Source organism: Sminthopsis crassicaudata, chromosome 3 (genome assembly GCF_048593235.1).
Source record: "Sminthopsis crassicaudata isolate SCR6 chromosome 3, ASM4859323v1, whole genome shotgun sequence".
Lineage (NCBI taxonomy): Eukaryota > Metazoa > Chordata > Mammalia > Dasyuromorphia > Dasyuridae > Sminthopsis > Sminthopsis crassicaudata.
In genome coordinates, this window is record NC_133619.1 from 585,280,192 (window position 1) to 585,306,942 (window position 26,751).

The 26,751-nt window shown below is 38.9% G+C and overlaps 1 protein-coding gene across 1 annotated transcript; it reads right to left on the bottom strand.

Annotated features, from left to right (window-relative positions):
* Positions 1-10,234: 10,234 nt before the first annotated feature.
* RRP8 (ribosomal RNA processing 8) lies at positions 10,235-26,740 on the bottom strand. Its single transcript, XM_074305051.1, has 7 exons — positions 26,505-26,740; positions 22,054-22,276; positions 16,140-16,641; positions 15,862-15,991; positions 15,274-15,380; positions 11,068-11,164; positions 10,235-10,761 (listed from the first exon to the last, which is right to left on the bottom strand). The coding sequence occupies exons 1-7, from the start codon at positions 26,601-26,603 to the stop codon at positions 10,648-10,650; spliced, it is 1,272 nt and encodes a 423-aa protein (XP_074161152.1). The 5' UTR covers positions 26,604-26,740; the 3' UTR covers positions 10,235-10,647.
* Between the last annotated feature and the right edge of the window lie 11 nt (positions 26,741-26,751).

Genomic DNA, 26,751 nt, shown 5'->3' on the forward strand with positions numbered 1-26,751 from the left:
GTAAAGTGTCTCTTCCCCACAGATTGATGGGGATTTTTTTCAGCTATAAAAGGAGTAAAAACTCCTGTTTCACCTTCAAAAGTCCATCTCAAAGGGGTAGCGCTAACTTCAGCTGCTATTGATCCTCCTATACCAGACATGTAGGTGTCTGCCTTAATCTATATAAATATAGCATTTATTCCTCTTAAAAATACTTGAAAGCATAAGTGTAAATAGATTTTTCCTTAAAATGGTAAGGATCTACCTAAAGCCAACAGAAAGCATTATCTCTAATGGGGATAAGTGAGAAGCCTTCCCAAAAAGATCAGGAGTGAAACAAGGATGCCCATTATCAATGTAATTTAGAAATATTAACAATAGCAATATGGGAAGAAAAACTGAAATCAGAATGGGCAATGAGGTAATCTTTTTGCAGATGACATTTGGAAAATCCTAGAGATTTAAATAATTGAAACAATTATAGCAAAGTAAAGGATATAAAATAAAACTCACATGAATCCATATTTCTTTATAATACAAACAAAATCTTGCAAGAAGAGATTGTAAAAGATACTTCACTTAAAATAACCATAGCATAAAATATTTAGGAGTATATATATCTACCAAGATAAACCCAGAAATTCCATGAACATAATTATAAAACATTTTTATACAAATAAAGTCAGATTTAAATAACTGGAGAAATATTAGTTGTTCAGGGATATATTCAATACCATCCCAATTATCAAAAAATTGAGCTAGAAAAAATAGAAAATTCATTGGAAGAATAAAGAGTCAAAAATATTAAAGGAATTAATGGGGAGAAAAAAAGGAAAGATTTTAGCAGTACTAGATCTTTAAAACTATGTTAAAAAGCAGTAATTATCACAACTATCTGTTACTAGCTAAAAAGAAAAGATCAGTGGAACAGAGTAGACATACATAGTAAATGATCATAGTTACCTTGTATTTGACAAATGTAAAGATTTAGATCTGTAAGATAAGAATTCACTATTTGGTTTAAAAAAAAATTATTGGGAAAACTGGAAAGCAGTCTACCAGAAATTGGGTATAGACTAAGATCTTAACGCCATTTACCAAGACAAGGTCACAATGGATACATGACCTAGATATAAAGGGGAAAAAAAAGTAAATTAGAACATGGAACATATTAACTATCAGGCTTATGGATACAAGATTTATGAAAGAATAAGAGATGAACACTGTGAGACAGAAAATGGATAATTCTGACAACATTAGATTAAAAAGGTTTTCTACAAATACAAATGTAGCCAAGATTAGAAGGAAAGCAGAACATTGAGGGGAAAGTTATGTAGACAGTTTCTCAGACAAAGGTCTCATATCTCAAATATATAGAGAACAGAATATGAGTCATTCCCCAAGTGATAACTGGTCAAAGGATATGAAAAGGCAGTTTTTAGATGAAGAAATCAAAATTATAAGTCATGTGAAAAAATGTTATAAATTAATATTAGAAAAATGTAAATTAAAACTTTTGAGACATCATTAAATACCTGTCAGATTGGCTAAAATGATAGAAAACTGACAAATGTGAAAAAATTGGAAGGCTAACTGTAAGCTGTAAACTGATCCAACCATTTTAGAAAGCTTTCTGGTATTACACCCAAAGACTTCCAAAAACTGTGACTCAGCATTTAGGTCTGCTTCTTGAGGTGGTCAGAGAAAAAGGAAAAGAACCTGTGTGTACCAAAATATTTATAGCAGCTCAGTTTGTGGTAACAAAGAACTGGAATTTGAAATGTTTATCAATTGGAAGATGGCTAAACAAGTTGTAGTACACAGTTGTGATGGAATACTACTATTCTGTGAGAAATGAGCAAATTGATTTTAGAAAAATATGGGAAGACTAGAATGAAATGAAAGCTGAAATAAGCAGAACAAAGAGAATGTTTGTTGTATTCAGTAATCGCAATATTGTTTGAAGAATAAATGTGAACAACCTAATTCTGAGTACTACAACAACTCAAATCAGCTATAAAGAACCTATGAAGGAAGATGCTCCAGAACATCTCCACAAAACTGAGAAATAGAAATACACATATAATAGTTTTCTACATCAAATCATGGCCTTCTCTAGTGAATGGTGGGGAAGGAGGGAAAGAATTGGAATTTAAAATGTAACCCAAAAAAAGGAAAATAAAATTTTAAAAGATAGCTCATTTATGTAGTACTTGGTAATAGTTTACCAAACTATTTTTCCAACAACCCTGAGATGGGCAATATAAAGATCAGAACCTTCCCTTACAAATAAAGAAATATAGGTGAAGTAGACTGCCTAAGACCATACAACTAATATATGGGACAAGACTCTAAGGTCTTTTAAATTAAAGTTCTCTCACCATACTGATGCTTCTTAACATTCTTCATTAACTTTGTACTTCAACTTTTTCTAAAAAAAAAAAAATTAAGGATAAATATAGGGCTGCACAAGTTTAAAATAAAACCAGTTGCACCAATATAGAATAGAGCACATTTGGAACAGTTTTAGGGAAAAGGCATGGGGATTTTCAAGGACTACATACTCAATATAGATTAATGTGAACATGGAAGCCAAAAAAGATTGATATTTGTATTCAGCTCTGTAATATTTTAGGACTGAAATGGCTAAGCTGTAATTCAGAGGACTGAGACCAGGATGACTGGACAAAATAGACTATAACATAAGGACTGATTAAAGTAACAATTTTTATCTTTTCAGAAAAGGATTAAGGGGGGATTTCTAGTCCTGTGGTAGAGGGATTAGAACTATTCAGCTTGGCCCCTGAAAGCACAAGTAGCAGATTCTTCATTACTAGGTATTTGACCAGAGCTGGGTGACCACTTTGTTGAGATTGTAGATTGCTATTCATGTATGAGTTGAATGAGATGGTCTCTGAGGTCTCTGCTAACTCCTGAGATCCTGAAACTCTTGTTAAACCATGTAAGGCTGGTACCTGGAGGACCAGTTTGGGGGAAGGGGAAGAGAAAAATCAGTCATTATTAGGGCCTTCAAATCATCTAGACCACTTTAGAGTGCCCAGGCCATGCCAACTTCCATCTGTGCCAGTATAAGAATTCCTTTCTCCTGCCAGCCTGATCTCCATGATGTGGAAAACTTCTGATTCAAAGAGAAATGACCTTTCCTTTGATCTCAGACATCCCATTTCTAGCTGTGCCTGTCCCAGGAGAGAAGAGGAAAAAGAAAGTTGACGGATAGTGGGATTTCCATCACCCGTGGTGCAGGTTCGATTTTTCATCATTTCCTGCCTAATTTCCAGCCTTTGAAGGGAAGAAGAGTATTGAAATGAAGGCTCCCATCAGACCAGCTACTATGGGCCTTTCCTCAAACACTGCACTTGTTTCCAACCCAATCTCCAATCTTCTTTGGGAAAAGGAGTGGCACCTTCCTTTTAAATCATTATCCAAATTCCATTGCCCATACTCCACCATCAGATTCTCCTCAACCCTCCCACCCCAAAGTTCCAACTAAAGACCCACCCCTTAATGCTTGTTCCATAGGCAATGAGCTTCTCTTCATCCTAAATCTCTTCTTCCATTTCTTCCATTCCTCCTCCCCATTACCAGCATATACATTTCACTGGTAGAGTCAGGGAACTTAGAATAATCTTCCCTCTCCCTAATACCACTTCCAGATTTTCCCTCTCATCGTTCACCACTCAGTAGCTATATACCTCCCAATCAAAATCCTAGCAACTATTCTCTAGACTTCCAGGTCTCTCCCCTTTCTCAATAATTTTGGTATAACAACTTTTTTTTCTTATTCTTATACTAGGAGACTTCAACATTGATACTGGTTCTCAAACACTTTAGACATTCAGTTCCTTAATCTACTCAGTTCTCATGATCTGCTCCTCTATCCCAGAAGTCATATTTTTGATCATGCCATTACTTACAAATGTACAACCTATATGTTCCTAAATCCATAATCTATTGGTTTCCCACTTCTCCTTCTTAACAAAAACCCTGCTCTTCAGTCCCTTGATTTCCCAATTCTCTGCTTCTGTTTCTTCCAAACTTTTTCATCCTTTGTCAAATTTCAAACCTCTATTCATCCCCCCTTATGCTCAGTTGAGAACTTACAAGAAAAAACTGATTTTGTCATGAGCTCTCTTCTCTAGTCTTTCTCATATATCATTCATAGGCCTTCTGTCACTGTTTCCTCCAACTTTTTTCCCATGTAAAGTTGCCTTACTCTTTACCAAAGCTAAATCTAATATCTGCTCAAGTGATCTTGTAACATCCTGCCTCTTCCAATATACTGCCCCTTTTGTTATTTCCACTCTACTATTTTTCAATCTCACCCTGTTTACTGGCTCACTTCTTAATATCTATAAGTATGATGACGTCTCTTCCATCTATAAAAAATGCTCACTTGACCTTTCCATCCTGGATAATTATTGTTCTCTCGCTCATGCCTTTTATACTTAAACTTCTTGAAAAGGCTATCTTGTGAAATTAAAACTATTTCCACTCATATGAAAGAGTGTTCCAAATCACTACTGATCAGAGAAATGCAAATTAAGACAACTCTGAGATACCACTACCCACCTGTCAGATTGGCTAAGATGTCAGGAACAAATAATGATGAATGTTGGAGGGGATGTGGGAAAACTGGAATACATACATTGTTGGTAGAGTTGTGAAAGAATCCAACCATTCTGAGAGCAATTTGGAACTATGCCCAAAAAGTTATCAAACTGTGCATACCCTTTGACCCAGTAGTGCTACTACTGGGCTTATATCCCAAGGAAATACTAAAGAAGGGAAAGGGACCTGTATGTGCCAAAATGTTTGTGTCAGCCCTTTTCATAGTGGCTAGAAATTGGAAAATGAATGGATGTCCATCAGTTGGAAACTGGTTGAGTAAATTATGGTATATGAATGTTATGGGATATTATTGTTCTGTAAGAAATGACCAACAGGAGGAATACAGAGAGGCTTGGAGAGACTTACATGAACTGATGCTGAGTGAAATGAGCAGAACCAGAAGATCACTATATACTTCAACAATGATACTGTATGAGGATGTATTCTGATGGAAGTGGATATCTTCAACATAGAGATCTAACTTAGTTCCAATTGGTCAATGATGGATAGAATCAGCTACACCCAGAAAAGGAACACTAGGAAATGAATGTAAACTGTGAGCATTTTTTGTTTTTCTTCCCAGATTTTTATCTTCTGAAAACAATTCTTCCTTTGCACCACCACCAACAACAAAATTCCGTTCTGCACAAATATATTGTACCTAAGATATACTATAAGATATTTAATATGAATGGGAATGCCTGCCATTTAGGGGAGGGGGTGAAGGGAAGGAAGGGAAAAATTTGGAACAGAAGTGAGTACAAGGGATAATGTTGTAAAAAAAAGAAAAGGCTATCTTGGATTTACAAATAGATGCCCCCTCTTTCTCTCCTCTCGTTCTCAACCCCTTACAATCTGGCTTCAGATTTTATCATTCCACCAAAATTATTTTCCAGAGTTAACCAAATGATTTCATAATTGTCAAATCCAGTAGCTTTTTCTTAATCCTCATTCTCTTCAATCTCTCTGTAGCCTTTGACTGTTGATTACTCTCTCCTCCTTAAAACTCTCTTCTCTGTAGATATTTGGGACATCACTCTCTCCTGCTTCTCCTATCTGACCACTTCGATCTCCTTTGCTGGAATCTCTTTCAGATCATGTCCTCTATAAGTATTCTCAGGATTTTGACGCGGGTCTTGCCTTCTCCCTTTATATTACTTTACTTGATGATCTTTCCAGATTTCATGAACTGACCACCTCTTTATTGATTTTTAATTTACCTATCCTACCCTAAACTCTGTTGACTTCTAATTTTGAATCTCCAATCGTCTTTGAGATATTCAAAGTGGTTGTCCATTTAGACATCTTATAGTCAACATGCCCAAAAAGGAAATTATATCTTCCCTTCTTCCCTCTTAGCTTCTCTATTACTGTTCTCTCCCCACTTCAACCCATTCCACCATATCCTAAGGCCTGTCAAATCACCTTTGCAACAACTTTCAAATATGCCCCCTTCTGTCTTTTCCTATCACTATAGTACCGGCTCTCTCACCTCACACTTAGATTATTACAAAAGCCTCACACCTAGATTACTACAATACCTTACTGAAGGACCTGTCTGCCTCATGTCTCTCCCTACTCTAATTCATCCTTTTAGCCACCAAAGTGATTTTCCTAAAATACAGGTCTGACCTTGTCACTCCCCTATTCAATAAGCTCTAGTGGCTAGTTTTGGCCTCCAGGATCAAATACAAAATCCTGTCTAGTGTTTAAAGTACTTCATAATCTAACCCTTTCTTAACCTGACTCCTCAACATATACTGTTTAATTAAGTGACAATGGCCTTTTTGTTCCATGAACAAGATATTCTACCTTTTGGCTTTTCTCTGTCTCCCTCAGCCTAGAATGTTTTCCATCATTCCTGCCTAATGGCTTCGCTGGCTTCCTTTAAGTTCCCTTCTATAAGAAGCTTTTCCCAACCCCTCTTAATTCTGCTACATTCTTTCTGTTAAATGTTTTCTATTTACTCTGTATGGAGCTTGTCTGTATATATTTCTTTGCACATTGTTTCCCTTATTTGTGAACTCTCTAATAGAGGGGTTTATCTTATGCCTTTGTGTTTGTCTTTTTTTGGGGGGGGGGATTTAATCTCCATTACTTAGCCTTGTTTAGTATATTATAGGTGTCTGTTTAAAGCTAATCTATGATAGGCTGAGAATTCTTAGTTTATATTCTGTTGCCTACACTATGGCTGTTTCATACCTTGCTATTGCAAGAAAGCCCAGTTTATATGTGCTTTTGTCCTTTCTAATGATCCAAGGTTATAACTATGGATAGTAGATTTGTTAGAAGTCTTTTCCAGGTTAGCAATGCCTTCCCTAAACCTTGGAGCCTATGCAGCTGGAATTACTGTCCCCAATTAGTCCTCATAGCAGGCATGGAAATTAAAAGACAGGCCACTGAGCTGCTGTCAACTAGCCATTCAAGGGCTAAGAAGTTCACTAAGGAAAAAGGGGAAAGTGCATTAAAAGTGGGGTGGATCAGCCCAGCTATATCATTTTCCTTCCTGCTCCCCTAAAGTCACCACATCTGTCACTCATTTTTTTCATGATATCCATTCCTTCCTCCCTACCCCCAACATTCCTCAGTGAACTCCTCAAACCATTTTAAACTTCAAATGCATTCCTAGTTGACTAGATCAACATGATCTCTGTGGATAATGAAATGAACCTCTGGGTACACAGGGAGCATTGATGAAGGCTATCATACCCTTGGCATGACCTTGTGAGAATGCCCCAGGGCCAAAGCCAAGCCATAAATGGCAGTTCTTTCTTTGACAGTTTCCTTTAAAATCACTGAATTGGGGCTGAATATCCTATCAGCAGAGACAGGAAGCCCACAGTCATGCTTTTACCCACTCCTTCCATGCTGAGTACAGAGAGAATACCATTCCCAAAGGACATTCCTGCTGACCCATCGGTGTAAAAGGAGCAGATTTTGCAATGGTTGGAGCCCTAGTGAGGAAGAAACTCTTAAACTAGACTCATGAACAACACTGGACAACATGCAATGTAGATGTGTGTGACTTGGACCCATAAAGCCAATTCTGCTTACCAGAGAAGTACTCAAAGGGTACAAACAGTAGCAAAAAACAAGTAATGCAGACTATTAACAACCACATGAAAGAATACTCCAAACCATTACTGGTAAGAGAAATGCAAATTAAAACTGCTCTGAGGTTTTACCTCAATCTCAGTAAATAGGCAACAGTAATAAAAGATGGAAAGTTAACACTGAAGAGGCTTCAAGAAAACAAGTGTAAGTATGGCCAGGTTTGGCCATTCTAGAAAACAATGTTGATGAATATCTCAAAATAAGATAACTGCTTGTGCCTGCTGCAAGAAATAAATCCCACAAAGATCAAAGAAAGAGAGAAAGGATCGCATATACCAAAATGTTTCTAACAGTACTTATTGTGACAGCAAAATGCCAAAACCAAAGTGTATACCCACTGATTAGTGTTTAGTCATTTCAACTCTTCCCAACTCCTTCTGGGGTTTTCTTGGAGGAGGTACTGGAGTGTTTATCATTTCTTTCCCCAGCTTATTTTACAGATGAGGAAACTAAGGCAAGCAGAGTGAAGCAACTTGTGCAAGGTCACATAACTAGACTAATTGGGCAATTAGGGGCTCAGTGGATTGGGCCTGAAGTCAGGAAGTCTTCTCTTCTTGAGTTTAAATCTTACCTTGGATACTTACTAGCTGTGTGTCCTGTTTGCCTTAGTTTCCTCAACTACAAAATAAAGAAAATGGCAAATTGCTTCAGTATCTACACCAAGAAAATCACAAATGGGGTTACAAAGATGTGGACATAAAGGAAAACTAGAGATCATTATTGATCACAAAATAGAAAAATTTGATTACATCAAATTAAAAAGCTTTTGTACAAACAAAACTAATGCAAACAAGATTAGAAGGGAAGTAACACATTGGGAAAATATTTTTACAATTAAAGGTTCTGTTAAAGGCCTTATCTCCAAAATATACAGAGAATTGACTTTATAAAAAAAATCAAGCCATTCTCCAATTGATAAATGGTCAAAGGATATGAACAGACAATTTTCAGATGATGAAATTAAAACTATTTCCACTCATATGAAAGTGTTCCAAATCACTACTGATCAGAGAAATGCAAATTAAGACCACTCTGAGATACCACTACACACCTGTCAGATTGGCTAAGATGACAGGAACAAATAATGATGAATGTTGGAGAGGATGTGGGAAAACTGGGACACTGATACATTGTTGGTGGAGTTGTGAAAGAATCCAGCCATTCTGGAGAGCAATCTGGAATTATGCCCAAAAAGTTATCAAACTGTGCATACCCTTTGACCCAGCAGTGCTACTACTGGGCTTATATCCCAAGGAAATACTAAAGAAGGGAAAGGGACCTGTATGTGCCAAAATGTTTGTGGCAGCCCTTTTTATAGTGGCTAGAAACTGGAAGATGAATGGATGTCCATCAATTGGAGAATGGTTGGATAAATTATGGTATATGAAGGCTATGGAATATTTTTGCTCTGTAAGAAATGACCAGCAGGATGTGAAACGAGCAGAACCAGGGGATCATTATACATTTCAACAATGATACTGTATGAGGATGTATTCTGATGGAAGTGAATATCTTCAACAAAGAAAAGATCTAATTCAATTCCAATTGATCAATGATAGACAGAATCAGCTATACCCAGAAAAGGAGCACTGGGAAATGAGTGTAAACTGTGAGCATTTTTTGTTTTTCTCCCCAGATTATTTTTACCTTCCGAATCCAATTCTTCCTTTGCAACAACAACAACAAAATTTGGTTCTGCACATATATATTGTGCCTAGGATATACTATAAGATATTTAATATGTATGGGAATGCCTGCTATCTAGGAGAGGGGGTAGAGGGAAGGAAGGGAAAAATTTGGAACAGAAGTGAGTACAAGGGATAATGTTGTAAAAAATTTACCTATGCATATGTACTGTCAAAAAAAAAAAAAGTTATAATTATAAAATTAATTTAAAAAAATAAAAAAAAATAAAGTTCAAGGGAAAAAATAACAATTGCACATGTCAACAACAATTAAAAAAAACACAAAGATATAGACATGATTGAAAAATGATAGAACAAGAAACTATATATGAAAATAATTAGATGAAGAGTGCCCTTCTTTTGATGGAAAGGAGATATACAAGGATGGAAATACTGGTGGAATGTCTTAAGCATTCATGGGTTTTGCCATCTTTTTTCCTTTGCCAAAAAAGAAGTTAGGGACTTGGATATATTAGAAATGACTAACATAAAAACAAAAGGAACCAATTATAACTTAAAAAAAAAAAACCACAGTGTTCTTGAATTTTGCCTCTCCTAGTAATAAAATATCCTTTGATATGTGACAGTCAGCATATCTCTGACTAATGCCAGCTGAGAGTTGTTCTCTAGATTCTGGGTCACACAGATTGAGGACCTTCCCTATAGGTCTAGCTGTACTGCCTGCTCACTTGGCCCACAAAGGGGCCTCTTATCTCATACATGCAGTTACATTTGGGTCTATTCCTGTTTCTATTTCATTCCAGGGAGCTGGAAATTTGCTAAAACCACAGATCACACAGCAAGTCAGGAAGGACAGTGGCTACAAAAAGAGTCCAACACAGCTTTATTTCTTCAATGAGTTATGAAAAACTGGAGGGGCTGCTATTCATCTCCTCTCCCCCATCATCCTATTATTTCAGAACCTGCATGGCTCTCAGATCTCACCCAAGATCCACTTATTTCATTGATGAAGAGAAGAAGGCCCAAGGAGATAAAGCTGATTATTCTTATTATGTTGCCATAGTCCAAGTCAAGGCTGGAACTAGGGATTCCTTTGAAAATCCTCCATCCTGTTGCCCAAGTCCTTCTGTTAATTCAATCTTCATCACTTCTTCATCTGCTGCTCTGGTCCATGTCCTATCACAGTGCTCTTGTGCACAAGATTCTGTACTATCCAGGGGCAGTTATGGTAGCTCAGTTCTGAGGCATCAGGGTAGAGGCAGAAAGATGTCAGACTGAGTCACCGGCGTTTATACAGACATGGTCTCAAAATCAGGCCTGGAAGGGGACCCTGAGCCTTGGGAAGTCCTGTTTTGTGGAAGTTTAACAGGTAGAAGTAACTGTTGGTCAGGTCCTGAAAAGAGAAGAGATAGACCACAGCTAGAGAACATTAACTTTTCCTATGGCCCACTTTCCATTTCCTTGTTGTTCAGGTGAGATGGAGGGGGACAATGGAAAAGGGTCAACAATCTATCATTGCCACAAGAGGCTGGCTCTCTTTCCTAGCCATCAACTCCTCAGGGTCCAACATCTTGTCTAATTTCTACAAATGAGTCGGGCAACTTAGTGAATATTATACCTTCATATACTTGTCTAGCCTATGGGACACGGGCTCAGGATATGGGGGAGAGGGGGAGAGCAGAAGGCATATCCCTGTTACCTTGGAGACAAGCTTGAAGCCCAGCTGGGCTAAGGCTCCCAAGAAACTCCTCATATCCACAAACCGGCTGGCTACCTCAGCTATTTTCAACAGGCCTCTGTAGGGAAAGAAAGGACATGAAAGAAAGGAAATCATGGCAGAGTTGGATAGGGCAGAGGGGTACAAGATAGTAACGTATTTAAGTGAACAGGGTGTGTGTGTGTGTGTGTGTGTGTGTATGTGTATGTGTGAGAGAGAGAGAATTATCAGTGCATATGCAATGTATGAAGCACTCAAATAAGCAAATGAAGAAAACAGACCAGGGAAGATGTAGAAAGCATTTGGATGAAGAGTAATAAAGAAATAAAGTAACGCTGTCATCAGGGTACTTGGACAAAGAGATTGCATGCCTGGCACAAAGTCATGATGTAACAAAGGTAAGGGATTTCAACTTTCTAAATATCTGCTAAAACTTTTTCTTTGCCAAAAAAGACTGAAAAACTGATTTACCTTAAGTATCATAGATTTCAAACTGGAAGGTAAACTTCGTCATCTCTAATCTTCTCAAATACTTTTATCCTTTAACAGCAAACAACCAAGGGAGCTGCCATTGTGGACCCAATTCTCAACAACAAGAAAACTAGTTGCTTAAGTAAGAATTCCTCTCCTCAAAAATCTCAGTTCCCATGCAGCCACTCTTTTGGTCATTTCTGGCTTCTCTACCACATCATCATGCTAGGTACCTCCTTTTCTCTCAGCTTTCTTTTGTGGATTGTCTTTCCCTATTAGAGGGAAGGCAAGGATTATTTTCTTTTTTGTATTTGTGGCCCTAAAGCAGAGAACAATGCTGAGCCCAAGCAGCATTTTACTGTCAGTAATGACTGTTGATAAGAGCCTTGAAAAGAAGTAATATTCTATCTTAAGCCCTAGAAATGATAGGGTGGATTTTCAAGTCATAACTGAGGATAAATTGATCTGAATCTAAAGATAGAATCCTATGACCTGGAGACTCTTTAAGGAAAACTGACATGAGGAGATACTGGAGAATAGAATTCTACTAACACAAACACAAATTATTTACAGGAAGAAAAAAAAAAAAAAAAAAAAAGGCAAACAAACAGCCCACTAAGATCAATGTGATGCATAGTTCATCAAGCAATGTAGTTTTTAAGCATAAATGCAAAGATGCAAGTTTGAAGCAAGGATAGATTCCTTTGAGATATTTTGCATTTTCTTCTATTTTTTTTCATACTTTTGATTTTGTTTTATTATTTCTTGATGTCTCATGGAATCATTAGTTACAGTATGACCAATTTTTAATTTTTGAGGAGTTAAATATTTTCCTTATGAGATTTTGCACCTTTTTTGCCATTTGGAATTGTGGGTTTTGTTTTTTTTTTTTTTGAATGTTGTTTGTCCTTTGATTTGTTTTCGTTTTTCTCAACAATATTTTATTTTCCAAATCCATGTAAAGATAGTTTTCAACATTCATTTTTTGTAAGATTTTGTGTTCCACATTTTTCTACAATATGATAAAGATTATATAGTACTTTTGAACATATTTCCATATTTGTCACATTGTCCAAGAAAAACCAAACCAAAACCAATTCTGACTTTTAAGCAGTTTCTTTAGTATTTTTATGCCTTTTATCAAGTAGGTAATTCTCTCTTCATAATTTTCTTGCATTATATTCATTTCTTTTCCCAAGTTTTCCTCTCCTCCTATTATTTGGTTTTTAAAATTCTTTTGTTCTTCTAAAATGTCTTCCTTATATGTGATTGCACATATATAACATGCAAATTGTTTACTGTCTTAGGGAGGGGGAAGGAGAAAATTTGGAACTCAAAAGTTTATAAAAAATGAATGTTAATGTAGGAGGGATTGGGGAATGGGAGAGAAAAAAAATTGCAACACAAGGTTTTGCAAGGATGAATGCTAAAAATTATCCATCTGCATATTTTGAAAATAAAATGCTTTAATTAAAAAAATTAAAAAAAAAACAATAAGAAATCAAGATAAAAAATGAATGCTAAAAATTATCTTTACATCTAATTGGAAAAATATATTTTAAAATTATTATTATTTTTTTTTTTAGCTCTTGTAGAATATTGTTAGGTTTCTGTCCAATCTGCATTTTTCTTTGATGTTTTTCAAATCATTGTCTTCTTCTGAGTTTGTCTTAAGCTTCCCCATCATGATAGGAATTCTTTGTTGTCATTTGTTCATTTTTCCAGACTACTTCTTGATTTTGGACTCTACAATATGCTCAGTTCAACTGGCCAGATTTTGGGGGGGGGGGGGGATAGTGAGTGGGACTGGCCTGAGCTTTAAGACTTTATGTCCTTAGCTTTCATAGCTTGATGTGAAGGTCTTTAAGTTTTTGGTGCTTCCCATACATGAGACTTGGGGAGAGGTCTGGTCTATACTTTAGTCTTTATCTAGGTAGGGCCCTTGCTTTCTCAAGTCTTCCTAAGCTGCCCTGGGTGGGAAAAATGACTCAGTGCAGTTTTTTCTGCTCAGAATTCTGTTTGATATTTTCTGTTATCATTTTGTAGGAGGGTTTTCAGTGAAGTCTGGTAGTTGTGACCTTTCACTCTGCCATCTGAACTTCATCTTCATATAATACAAGGGCAGATTCCTGAGTGGCATAATCCCATAAGAAAAATTTCAGGAGTTCTAAATTCAGTATGAATTTAAAATAGTGATGAATTTGAGGTATGACAATGTGGCTTTTTAAGCTATACTGGGAACAAGAGAAAGATCAAGGAATAGGAACACTTTTTGGGGGATGACTAGGATGAAGAAAATATGAGACACAGAAGATTCGGGAAGTGAAAAGAATAATGGCTTTGAAGTCAGAAGTCCTGGGATCTAATCCCAATCCTATCTGTATAACCTTAAGTCATTTCTGAAACTCAGTTTCTACAAGAATAAAAACAAGAGACCACCTGATCTCTAACTACTAATGCTACCTTTCCCAAATCATATCAGACTAACCACATTTTCTTTTTAACAGTGTTACTAAATAAATCAAGGAAAGCTATAGCCTTAGGATTTTAGAACTGAAAAGACCTTTAAGGATTACAAAATTATGTGACTTACCAAGGACTGAATCTAAACCAATCTTGAGCATCTCTTGAGCATTTAGCAAGTTCTTTCATGATATTATGGATAAAATGGAAAATTTAAAGCTGGATGATGGATTCCAAAGTGCTTGAACAATTCAAAATGTCGATGTGAACTAGGGGAATTCTCAGGTGGAATGTTTAAAGGACCTGACCTTTGGCTTTACACTAATAAATCTTTTTTGTCGATGGTTTAGATAAAGGCATAGATGGCACATTGATTAGCTTTACATATGATATGAAATGAATGAAGATAGCCAAGCACTGAATTACTAAGTTACGATCCAAAGAGAATTCTGTCAATCAGAAAAATGGTCTGAAGCTAATAAGATGAAACTTAAGAAGGATAAATGTAAAGTAATACATTTGAAAATTCAAAAATCCCACCACATAAATAAGGGAGTGGGAAGACATAAAATCATGAAATCAGTGGACTGCCAGTTCAACAGGAGTCCACATTGTAACATGGTAGGTGGGAAAACTAAGAGGACTGAAGGCAGCATTAAGAAAGGCAGGAATTCCCTTAACTGTCAGAAGAGTTGAATTTGATTATCTCTACAATTCTTCCCGATTCTAAATTCAAGCTATTATAGTAATGTCCAAATGGACCCCAATCAGGTCACAACCTTAATATTGTGTTCAATTCTGAGGGACCCCATTTAGGAAGCTGATGTCACCAGTAGGTCACATATAGGAATTAGAAATGTTTAATCTGAAGAAGAACATGACCCGGGTCTTTAATGTTTGAAGGATTGTCATAGGGAAGGGAGATCAGATTTGCTCTGCTTGGCCCCAAGTACATCCCAGAAGCAACAAGTAGAAGATGAATAGCTAGAGATTAGATCTCTTTTATGGAATGAAGTCTTCTAAAACAAGTACTTTCTAAACATGCTTTAAAGATGCATTAAGAGGAAGCTGGATGATGCCTTGTAAGGAATGGTAAAGAGGAGATGTATCCCTGGATACAGGTACAATTACATGCTAGAGACAGGAACCCTAGTGGGACAGGGATGGTCTGAAAGGCTGGGCGGGATGGAGTGTGGGAGGTGACAGAAGAGAGAGGGAGTCCTTACACAGACCCCACCTCCAAGAGGTCCTCACCCTGGTTTCAGCACTCGGTTTGCCTCCTTTAGGAAGTCACTCAGATTTGTTCCCATCAATGAAAGGCAGAAAACGGCAATGTCCACAGACTCATCCTTGAGGGGCACCTGGAGTCGGGTAGGAGAGAGGGGAAACTATGAAACTCAGGCCTTATTGCCTCAAGCAAAAACATACATTCCTGAAGAAAAGAAATGTGGGCTACCAAAAAAGGAGTTCTTATATATGGAAGGAAAGGTTTCCAGGGAAACTTAAAGGCTTAAGGAGGGAACTAGTAATTTCCAGGAGCAGGATAAAGCTTTCATGGGTGAAATGAGAGAATATATAGGAAAGATTAGGGATTCTTGGGCTAAATAAAGTCTTATGTAACTTTCTTCTAGGAGGGTAGGTCTGAGACAAGGATATGAAAGTTTATAGAAAGCCATGAGGGCTGACATGAGGAAATGACACTTTATAAAAGGTTAAAGACAATTATGAGAAGGTAGAAGTTTTCAGAGACAGGCAAGGGTTTATGAGGGGAGAAGATACCTTCTATTAGAAGTTGAGAACTTAGATGGTGAAGTAAAGATTCACAGAGAAGTGGACTCTTACCTGGGCCATGTCACATACTGTGACCCGGGGGTCAAGTGCAGCAAGGTCAAAGCAGTGAACAGTGTTCCTGACACTAGAGGCAAGTTGACAGTCTCCACAACCAAAATCTGCCACAACTAGGGATGCTGGCCTACAAAAACAAAAAACCAAGAGTCAGAGGACTATCTGACTATCAGTTTTAGTGATCTCCTAGGGATCTGCTCCTAGCTGCCCCTCTCAAATTTCTTCCCCATCTGAGCCATTCTCCTTTGCCTCTTAAGGGGCCTTTCCTTACTCACTGCTGTTTCAAATCTTTTATGATTCGGTCCACAGGCTTCAAGGGCCATCGCTTTATTTGGTTCTGAAAGCCACGATGGTAGAGCTCAAAGGCCTCAGGGTCTTCCTGGAAAATATGGCTTGCGGCACTGCTGGTTACACAGTAAAGCTGCTCATTGAGGAAGCGGAAACGAGCTCCTTCAAGACGTAGCTTCATCTTTGCCCGAAGCATCCCACCCCGGTCCAGAGATGCCCCTGACTCCTTTGCTTCCAACGCTGGCTCACACACCTCTGTCAGTTCAGGGGGAGTCTCCTGTTTAAGAGCTGCAACACTTTGTGACTTCAGGGGCAGAAACTTATTCTTTTGTCTCCTTTTGTTTTTCTGACGGTTTCTCCATTGTTTCCGGCTTAGCCTTGGTTCTGTGGTATTCCTATCTTCCACTGGGCTGTGAATGGTCCTCGTGAGGGCTGGGTCCGTCTGGGGAAGCACAGGGACCAGATCACTATTCTTTGGGGCTTCAGGACCTGTAGGGGTAAAATTTTGGAAGGCTTTTGGTTGGTAGAGAGCCAGAGTAAATACCCCCAAACCTCAAGATCTGAAAGGTCAGCTTCACCATTCTATAGCTCAGAGGCAGATTGTTTCCAAGGATGAGAAGTCAAAGTCCAGTCCTCCAAGGATAAGGCTGGTAGAAGAAAAGCGTACAGGTACAATAGCTAAACTGAATCCCACAGAAGGCATCAAGAAAAATATCATGGATAGGTGGAGAGAGATTATTTAAAAGAAAAAAAAAAAAAAAAAAAAAAAGGGAAACTAAAGCTTATAATTCAAGAAAGTAAACAGTACTTCAAAAATGTCACTGAGACTTGCTGGGATGCAACTGGTGCTTATAATGCAGCACTAGATGGAATTCAAGAGTAACAGAATGGATCGGAAACATGAAGAAGACAGTCACTTGTGTAGAATTTAAAAAAAAAAGGGGGGGGGGGCGGAAAGAAAGTATGCCATGCAATTTTTGTGGGAAATGATGGATGAAGCCCCAGGAAAAAGACTGAACAGCCAAACAGAGGAAACACAGGACAAATTTGAGAACAGATCACAAGCTCAGCAAAGCAGTTTGGTAGAGATATGATGAGGCTTACTAGAGAGGGATGATTTGGCATTGATGGGGAATTTTAATTATCTGGATATATAGTGAAACTCTCTTTTTTTGCCAAAAGCAAAGCAGCTAACACAAAGAATGTAAGGTGCTTGAGGGCAGGAACTCATGTTTTCCTTTTCTTTACACAAATAATTCCATTTTAGGATAAGTCTTCATTGCAGATGTAAATGGGCAGTCATACCTAATGCTTATCTTTTGTCTTTTTTAGCTTTTTAACAAGATAAGTAATAAATAAATACTTTTAATGATCTGAATACTAAATTGTAATCAAATAAAATGTCTTTCTGCAACCAGGTTTTTTTTTTTGGTCTCAGTGTCATCAAAGCCTACCTTAGTATCTGACATATAGTAAATATTTAAATACTTAGTGACTGACGGATGATGGATCCTGAGCTTGCTGAGCTGCTAATTTTATCCTTGGAATTATATCAACACAACACAAAGGACTTCAATAAAGAGATATAGGGAACATTGTCTAAAAAGATGAATATAGATACACTCAACTAACAAAAAAAAAAAAAAAAAAAAATTATTGGATTTCCAGAATGATGACTAAGTGAGTGGATAACCACTTGACCATAAGGTCAAGGCCAGCCCATTTGCCACTATCTTAAATCACAATAAATATGCAAATAAAACAGAACTATAACAACAAAAATGGAAGGAAAAAAGAAAACTTTAGAGAAAATCCAATTCAGGAAATGAAAAATCAAGTGTTTCCAATAAAATGATTAAATACTAAAGGAGAAATGATAACTAACAAACTTAAAAATCATAGTGGAAAAAAAAAAAAGATGAGGGAAATTAGAAGAGACTGAAAAGATAAATGAGACCAATATAAATACTTTCTCATCTTTTGTAAGAAAAAATTGTAAGCAAGATTTGGATATTGATAAACACATGAAAAGTGAAAATAGCTAGAGCTAGGATATAGCCTAATTCCCTCATTTTACAGATAGGAAACTGAAGCCCAAGGAGGTTCATGACTTCATTTAGATCACAAAGATAGTAAATGGTAGACCTGGAATTTGAACTCAGATTCCCTAGCTTTAAGTTCTCTTCTTTATGGAACTATATTAAGTAACAAATGACTGAAATGAGTAGAAAATGCAAAAATATAAAATTTCACTGTTGATTATACAAAAGCCTTTAAAACATGTTAAGATCATATACAATTCTATGAGCCATATCCCTATTGTTTGAAAGGATATGAACAGTTTTTAGAAGAAAAAATTCAAATTATCAATAGCCACATTTTTAAAAAGCTATTAGGAGACACCCCATTTTCCAGAGCCAAGGCTTGCCCTGAGCCTGACAAAACAACAACATCCTTTGGACTCACACTCTGGATGATCTCAGCCATGGCAAAATCCCAGATTTGGTTCACTGTAATGCTTTGAGCAGTACCAGATGTGTTCTGGGCCTAGACAAGTACCTGATGTACCCATTTCATGAAGCCCTGCTCTGAGTCAACCTTCTCACATTATTGCCCCTCATTGTCGGGGCTACAGCTCAGTCGGTGGCCACAGGTTATCAGTACTGAGATCCTTCCCGGCTTATTGGGGTAGGGTTCTAGAATATGTGTCCTTGGGGACAAGTCATGTCCCTCACTCTGAAATTAAACTTTTGTTCAATTCCAGAAGGACTCTCCTCTCCAGTTTGCTTTGTTCAGCTCCAGCCACCCACAGATTAGAAACCTGTGGATTTACCTCCCATCAGATTGACAAAACTGATGAAAAGGAAAAATGGAAAATGCTGGAAGAGTTGTGGGAAAACAGGAGCATTAATGTATTATTAATACACATCAATGCATTGCTAGTGGGACTGTGACCTGATGCAGGCATTGTATAAAGTGATTTAGAACTACTGCCCACAAGTTATTAACCTGTGCATACCTTGACTCAGCAATACCATTACTAAAGCTATATCCTAAACAGACCAAAGAGGTAAGAGATTGAAAAATTCAAAACTATTCCCAGCAGCTCTTTTCATGATGGTAGGAATGTGGAAACAGTGTACTCAGCAGAGTAGGGGAGTGACTGAATAAATTATGGTATATGAAAAGGAGAAAATATCATTGTGCTTTAAAAATGACGAAACCCGAAAGGAGGGTTTCATTGAAATCTAGGAAGACGAAGAGTGAGATGAACACAACTAGGAGAACAATTTATGCAACAGCAATGATATTGTAAATACAAACAACTCTGAAAGACTTGGGAACTGTGATCAACACAGTAACCAAACACTTCCAAAGGACTTATGATAAAACATAATGTCCACTTGCTAACAGAAAGAGGATAAATTCAGAGTACAGACTGAGATATATTTTTCTGTGAACAACTAAGTTATTCTGAATATTATACTCGAATCAACTACAACTGACCTACAAAGAAAGAACCTCCTCCAAAGAAAAGAACTGATAAATGGAAGTATATAAAATATGGTTTTACATCTATCTATCTATCTACACACACACACACAAGAGAGAGAGAGAGAGAGAGAGAGAGAGAGAGAGAGAGAGAGATCAAAATAGTGGTCTGTAAAGATGGGGAAGGACAAGAGACAGTTTGGAATTTAAAATGCAACCAAAAGGTAAATGTAATTAATTTAAAAAAAAAATCATATCATTCTTTGATAGATAAAAACTAAGAGATCAATATCAATGAGACATAAAATAAGATTTGTGCTCATCAAAGTTGTTTGAGAATATTATGGAAGATGTTACATACAAAAACTAATTTGAAGAGGAATTCCCAATAAATGGCAAGATTTTCCAGATGTTCCTGTTTCTAAAGTTCATTGTATCAAGGCTCATAATACTACAGAACTTCTTTAATATTAAAAACATTTATAAGCACTCACAAAAAGATAAGACTAACAATCCACATAGAAGAATCAAAAAGAATCAAGTCAACTAAAAATGGATCCTTGCTGAACACAGAATGACTTAAAAAAAACAAGTTAACATAATCTATACAGTATTTTAGTTTCGTTTGTTAATTTTCCCCGATTATATTTTTATCTGGTTCAGGCTACAGGAGAGTTTTGCGGTTTAAATTTGACAATTCTATGCCACATGCAGCTGAAAAGGTAGCCATTTCATCAGTATGCATGTGTATGTATAATAAAATCCAAACTATTTACTGCAAATGCACAAATAACATGGTCCCAGAATTTAACAACAGGAAGACAGTAGGTTGAATATCAATGGATAAATCACACATGCAATGATTTCAATGATCTCTCAAGTGCTTTAGGACTCCATAGCTTATCTTTTATAACACCAATATTTTCCTAGAGATGCTATATGGGTATTATGATCATAGAACACTGCAATCTCTGAAACATCAAAATTCTGACCGCCCCAAGAGCAAAATGGAGAGAAGCCTAGTAAACTAGAAAGCCTACACGAATTACTAATGATGACATGCCTTAAATGTAGAATAAAAGAAATTCAAGAAATGTAATAACAGAAAAAGAGTGAGTTAGTTCATTGTGGTCAGTTGGACAGAATAAAGGAAAAAAGAAACCCAGTCTGAGTGCTGCTGTAATGTAGTTTGGAGATGTTAGTATCTGAGGCCCTAGGAGAAAGGCAAAGAGTTAAAAGAAGGAAATCTGAGTCCTGACTGAGGGCCTCTGTCCCCTGTATCCAACTCTGTGTGCCTACATCTATCCCTATTCCCACTGAGAAAAGCCCCCAAAACTAGGGGCTATACTTGCTGATTCAGTTTGACAAGAAGTATTTATTAAACACCTACTATGTATAGGATCCCGTGGTCTTCAATAGGGACACAAAAACAAAAGTCAAATGACTGTCTACCATGAAGGTTAAATCCTACTGGAGAGGGGAACTGACAGGATCAGGATGGGAATAAATTTTGGGGGTTCCTTGAACTTGGCTAGGAAATCCTGATTTAGTCCAATCCATGGTAAAAGGAATTCCCTTTAAATTATACCTGACAATAAATCAACTAGCCTCTGGGGGAAAATCTCCAAAGAAGCAGAACACATTTCTCCTGGAAAGGAGAAAAGCATATTCTATTTTTGTATAGCTATAAGCATTAAGAAGTTTTTCCTTGCTAATTTCAAACCTAAATCTTTTCTCAACAACTTCTACATACCACTCCTATCTTCTGGGGCCAAACAGGCCAAATCTAACCACTCTGAAGATTATCTGTGTGACCCTTCTGGGTTTTTTCTTCAGGATAAATTTCCTTCAAACTTATTCTCATCTGGCATAGAGCTTACTCTCCTGATTGTCTCCTTCTTTTACCTCATCAGTATGATATCCAAATGTAATAATAATTGAGATGAAATCTAACTGACAAAAGGCAGAAAGAAGATAAGATGATTCCCTTTTCCCTTGAAACCATACCCCTCTTTTTTTTTTTTTTTTTTTGAGGCTGGGGTTAAGTGACTTGCCCAGGGTCACACAGCTAGGAAGTGTTAAATATCTGAGACCACATTTGAACTCGGGTCCTCCTAAATTCAAGGTTGGTGCTCTATCCACTGCACCACCTCGATGCCCCTAGTGATATCCCTCTTAATGTCAACTTTTAGAGAAAGGCTTCAGTGTACAGGTTGCCTCTAAGAGAGGTTGATGAGAATGCATATATGTGCATCACAAAGGATAAGGATGGGATGCAATCTGGACTACTGGAAGACGTACACATATTGATGAGAACCCACATCCATTACAGTATCATTATTATGATTGGGGGAAAAAAAGAACTAATATGATTAAGAGGGAAATTCCTCTCCCTCCCTTGCTTCCTACCTTTGCTCTCTCCTTTCTTAATTTTTACTCTTTTAACTGGTAGCTTTGAATTTTCTTCCATAAAGGGAGCCAGTTTGGGGGTCTTCTTCCTCTTTTTTCTCTTCTTCTCCCCAAGGTCAGAATCTGAGTTGGAGTCATTGTCCTTTTGGTTAGGAAGAGGATAAGGCAGTGCTGCAGCCTGGAGCGCCTGTAATGTAGCTTGGAGCTGTTTACGGCTGAAGCCCTGGGGAAAAGATAAGAGTTAACAGAGTGAATGAGGATCTCGGTCCCCTGTACCCAGCTCAGTGTGCCTACCTCTATCCCTACTCCCACTGGAAAAAGCAGGAGTCCCCCCAATTAGGAACTAACTAATTGATTCAATTTGACAAGAAGTATTTATTGGGCACCTTCTATGTACAGGGCCCTGTGGTCATCAACAGGGATAAAACACAAAAATAAAATGACTGCTTTCCATCAGGAGGTTATATCCTAGAGGAAATGGAGATACACCTTACAAGTTAATTAAGTACATACAAAGCAAACACATAGCTATCTTTTAAGAGGAAGCACTAACAACTGGGAGCAGGGGAGTTTGGATTAAAATATACTTTAGGTTTGAGCTGAACCTCTAAAAAGATGAAGGTGAGAAGGAAAAACATCCCAGGTGCTAGGACAGGTAGCCTGTGCAAAACCTTACAGATGAAAGATGGAATGCTAGCCGTAAGTAACAGGAAGTAGGTTAGTTTGGGCAGAATGTACCATGTATGTGGGCAAATAATATGAAAGAGATAGTCTTGGAATCAATGAAACATTTTTTTAAAATTGAATATATATATATAACATGTTAAAAAAAAAAACTATCCTAAGTTTTCAAGTTCATATTTTTACTCATTGTCTTTTTACATGGTTATTTGCTAAGTTCTTAATTAAAAAAAAAAAAAAAAGGCTGGAGCCCATCCATCAAAGTGTGGTTCTGAAACATGAAGGCTTGATTTCTTCTCTGACTCAGGCACAGATAGCTAGAAGGCTCACTGAAGATCTTCTAATCATAGGATCATGAATTTTGTGCTGAAAGATACTTGAGGTCATCTGATTTAGCCCTCTGATTTTAAAGATAGGGAAAGAGAGACCTAGATAGGCTCAGTGACTTAGTAATAAGGGACAGAGATAGGATTTGAAACAAAAGTCCTATGACTTCAAGGCCAATCAATGTCCTTAGTCCAACTTCCTCATTTTAGAGAAGAGGATACAGAGGTTCACTGAGAGGATGCTAGCAGGCCCAGGTGTTGCACAAGCAGGGAATTCCAAAACTTAGTGAGATTCAACGAAGGGGCTTAGCCTAAAACCATTCATTCACATCTACCAGGTTGCTTTCCCTTTTAAGTTTATTTCCTCATCTGTAAAATGAGGGCAGAAATGCTTGCAACAGGATGTTTAAGATCACTTCAGACATGTAAATTATGATCACTATATTCTATGTTTTGTATATATCCCAGGTTTTTGTGCTCACAACCTTAGCCTAAAAATGCCTGTTGCCACGACCATCCCATTGAACCTAGTTTACTGGTTGGAAGCTTGGTCATCTTTCCAAGGCAAATTCAAGTTTGCATCCTCTTTCAGAAAGTCTTTCCTCATTTTTCCTAAATTGTCATTCCTCACTCCAAATCTTCTAGCACTAATCTGTGACCTTCCCTGGGTCCTAATGCAATCTTTTGAATCTTGGAATTGCCTTTTCTCAGTCTCCCTTAATCTCAAACCTCCCCCAGCCATGTCTACCACTCTTTCTGAGGAGTATTCATTAATCTCCTCTGATTTGTCTGGTCACTTAATCGCCCGGAGACCTCCAAGATTCATGCTGCTCTTCCAAATCTCTGACACTTTCTCCTTAGGTGCGTAACCAGCTCCATGGCCATAACTGTCATCTTTGGTCTCGGGTTCATTTCTCTTTTCTTTGTCCTCCTAAGTGATTTTACCATGTCCCATGACTATAATTGTCACCTCTGCTGTCAACAGCTCCCTTGGATTACCATAAAACCTCCTAATTACCTCCAGTCTTTATTTTCTCATTCATTTTTTCCACACAGCTGACAATATTTTCTCTAACTTTGCTGATCAAAAATTTTCAAGTGTTTCCCTATTGCCTCTAGAATAAAATTCCAATTCCTCAGCATGGTCATTGAAGTTATAACAACCTGACTTCAACCTATCTTATTAACAGCCTTATTTTGGCTCACTTCACATATACTACATCAGAGGTCCTCAAACTATTTAAATAGGGGCCAGTTCACTGTCCCTCAGACTGTGGGAGGGCCAGACTGTGGTCTCCGCCCCTCGGCCCATTAGCCATAACCCGGAGGGCCGCATTAACGTCCTCAGGAGGAGCATCTGGCCCCGAAGGCTGTAGTTTGAGAACCCCTGACTACATTTTCACTGGTCTTATCTGTCTTGTCTCTAGCTTCAGTAAATTAACCTTAGCATTTCTCTCCTCCCTTACCCCCAAGTAGAAATGTACTCCTCTTTGGACCCTTGTGAACCTGACTTCTTTTAACCCTAAAACTTAGCTCAGCTATTACCTCTTATAAAACACCTTTCACCTTTTCATCTTCTTTCCCACCTACTTACAATATCCCCGTTCTTCCTTTCAGCAAAATGTCAATTTTGGGCAGAAGTTATCATTTTTCATCCCCACCTAGCGACATAGAAAGTAATCTTTTCTAGTTCCGGGCTCGGGGAACTTCCGGCAACATTTAGCTCTTAAGTCAGAAACAGACAACATTTGTGCAACAAGTATTTCTGATAAAGGCCCCATTTCTCAAATATGGAGAGAATTGAGTCAAATTTATAAAAATGCAAATCATTACTGTATGAGGATGTATTCTGATGGAAGTGGATATCTTCAACATAGAGAAGAGCTAATCCAGTTCCAATTGATCAGTGATGGACAGAATCAGCTACACCCAGAAAAGGAACACTGGGAAATGAGTGTAAACTGAGAGCATTTTTTTGTTTTGTTTTTCTTCCCAGATTATTTTTACCTTGCGAATGCAATTCTTCCTTTGCAACAACAACAACAACAACAACAACAACAAATTCGATTCTGCACATATATATTGTACCTAGGATAACTATAAGATATTTAATATGTATGGGAATGCCTGCCATCTAGGGGAGGGGGTGGAGGGAAGGAGGGGAAAAACTTGGAACAGAAGGGAGTTCAAGGGATAATGTTGTTAAAAAAAAAAATACATATGTACTGTCAAAAAATGTTATAATTATAAAATTAATTTTAAAAATTGGAATACAAAAAAAATGCAAATCATTCCCCAAAAGATAGTCAAAGGGTATGAACAGTTTTCAGACAAAGAAATCAAAGCTATCCATAGTCACATGAAAAATGTTCTAAATCAAAGCTTCTCACACTATAGGTCTCAAAATTATGGTTTATTACCAGTAAATGCTTGATACATATACCTATTTTATATATTTTATACATCCCAGGTGTGTAATGTAAGTTTCTTGGGTGAAAAGGACCGTAAGGAGAAAAAATTTAAGAAGCCCTGCTCCAAATCTTTGTCGGTTGGAGATGCGCACACAGAGCGGGGAGGTCCTGGGACACCGCCACGGAGTGCAGTGAGAGCCTCGGACACACGTCGGAGGCAGACGCCCCACTGAGGGGGAGGCCCTGGGACACCGCCACGGAGTGCAGTGAGAGCCTCGGACACACGTCGGAGGCAGACGCCCCGCCGCGGGGGAGGCCCTGGGACACCGCCAAGAGCGCACTGAGAGCCTCGGGCACACGTCGGAGGCAGAGCCCCACCACGGGAGGGAGGCCCTGGGACACCGCCACGGAGTGCAGTGAGAGCCTCGGACACACGTCGGAGGCAGACGCCCCACTGAGGGGGAGGCCCTGGGACGCCGCCACTGAGCGCAGTGAGAGCCTCGGACACACGTCGGAGGCAGAGCCCCACCACGGGAGGGAGGCCCTGGGACACCGCCACGGAGTGCAGTGAGAGCCTCGGACACACGTCGGAGGCAGACGCCCCACTGAGGGGGAGGCCCTGGGACACCGCCACGGAGTGCAGTGAGAGCCTCGGACACACGTCGGAGGCAGACGCCCCGCCGCGGGGGAGGCCCTGGGACACCGCCAAGAGCGCACTGAGAGCCTCGGGCACACGTCGGAGGCAGAGCCCCACCGCGGGGGAGGCTTTGGGACACCGCCACTGAGCGCAGTGAGAGCCTCGGGCCCACATAGGAGGCAGGCAGACGCCCCACCGCGAGTTGCCGCGGGCACTGGCGGAGGGCCGTATTAGGACGCCGAGGTTCAGGAGAGCCGAATGTGGCGGGGCCCCAAGGGACGGAGAGGAGTCACACATACGCGGGGCGAGCCGTGGACACGAGAGGTCTCACCCACACGGGCTCACGAGAACACCAGAGGGGACAGTATCCCGCCCACGCTGCGGGCCCTCACTCACCTTGGCGCGCGGCGCCGATTTGAGCCTAGCGTGCGGGACCGGGGGCGTGCGGGCAGCCGGGGCCGGGGGCTCCTCAGCCCACTCAGGCTCCTCGAACATGGGGGCGCCGGGACCACGTGCGACGCCGCCGTAAGCCAGGATCAACGAGAGGAGGCTGTGGGAGCCCAGAGCGACCGCTCCGCTCTCCGGGCACCAACGAGAGGAGGCCGTGGGCGCCCAGAGCGACCGCTCCGCTCTCCGGGCACCA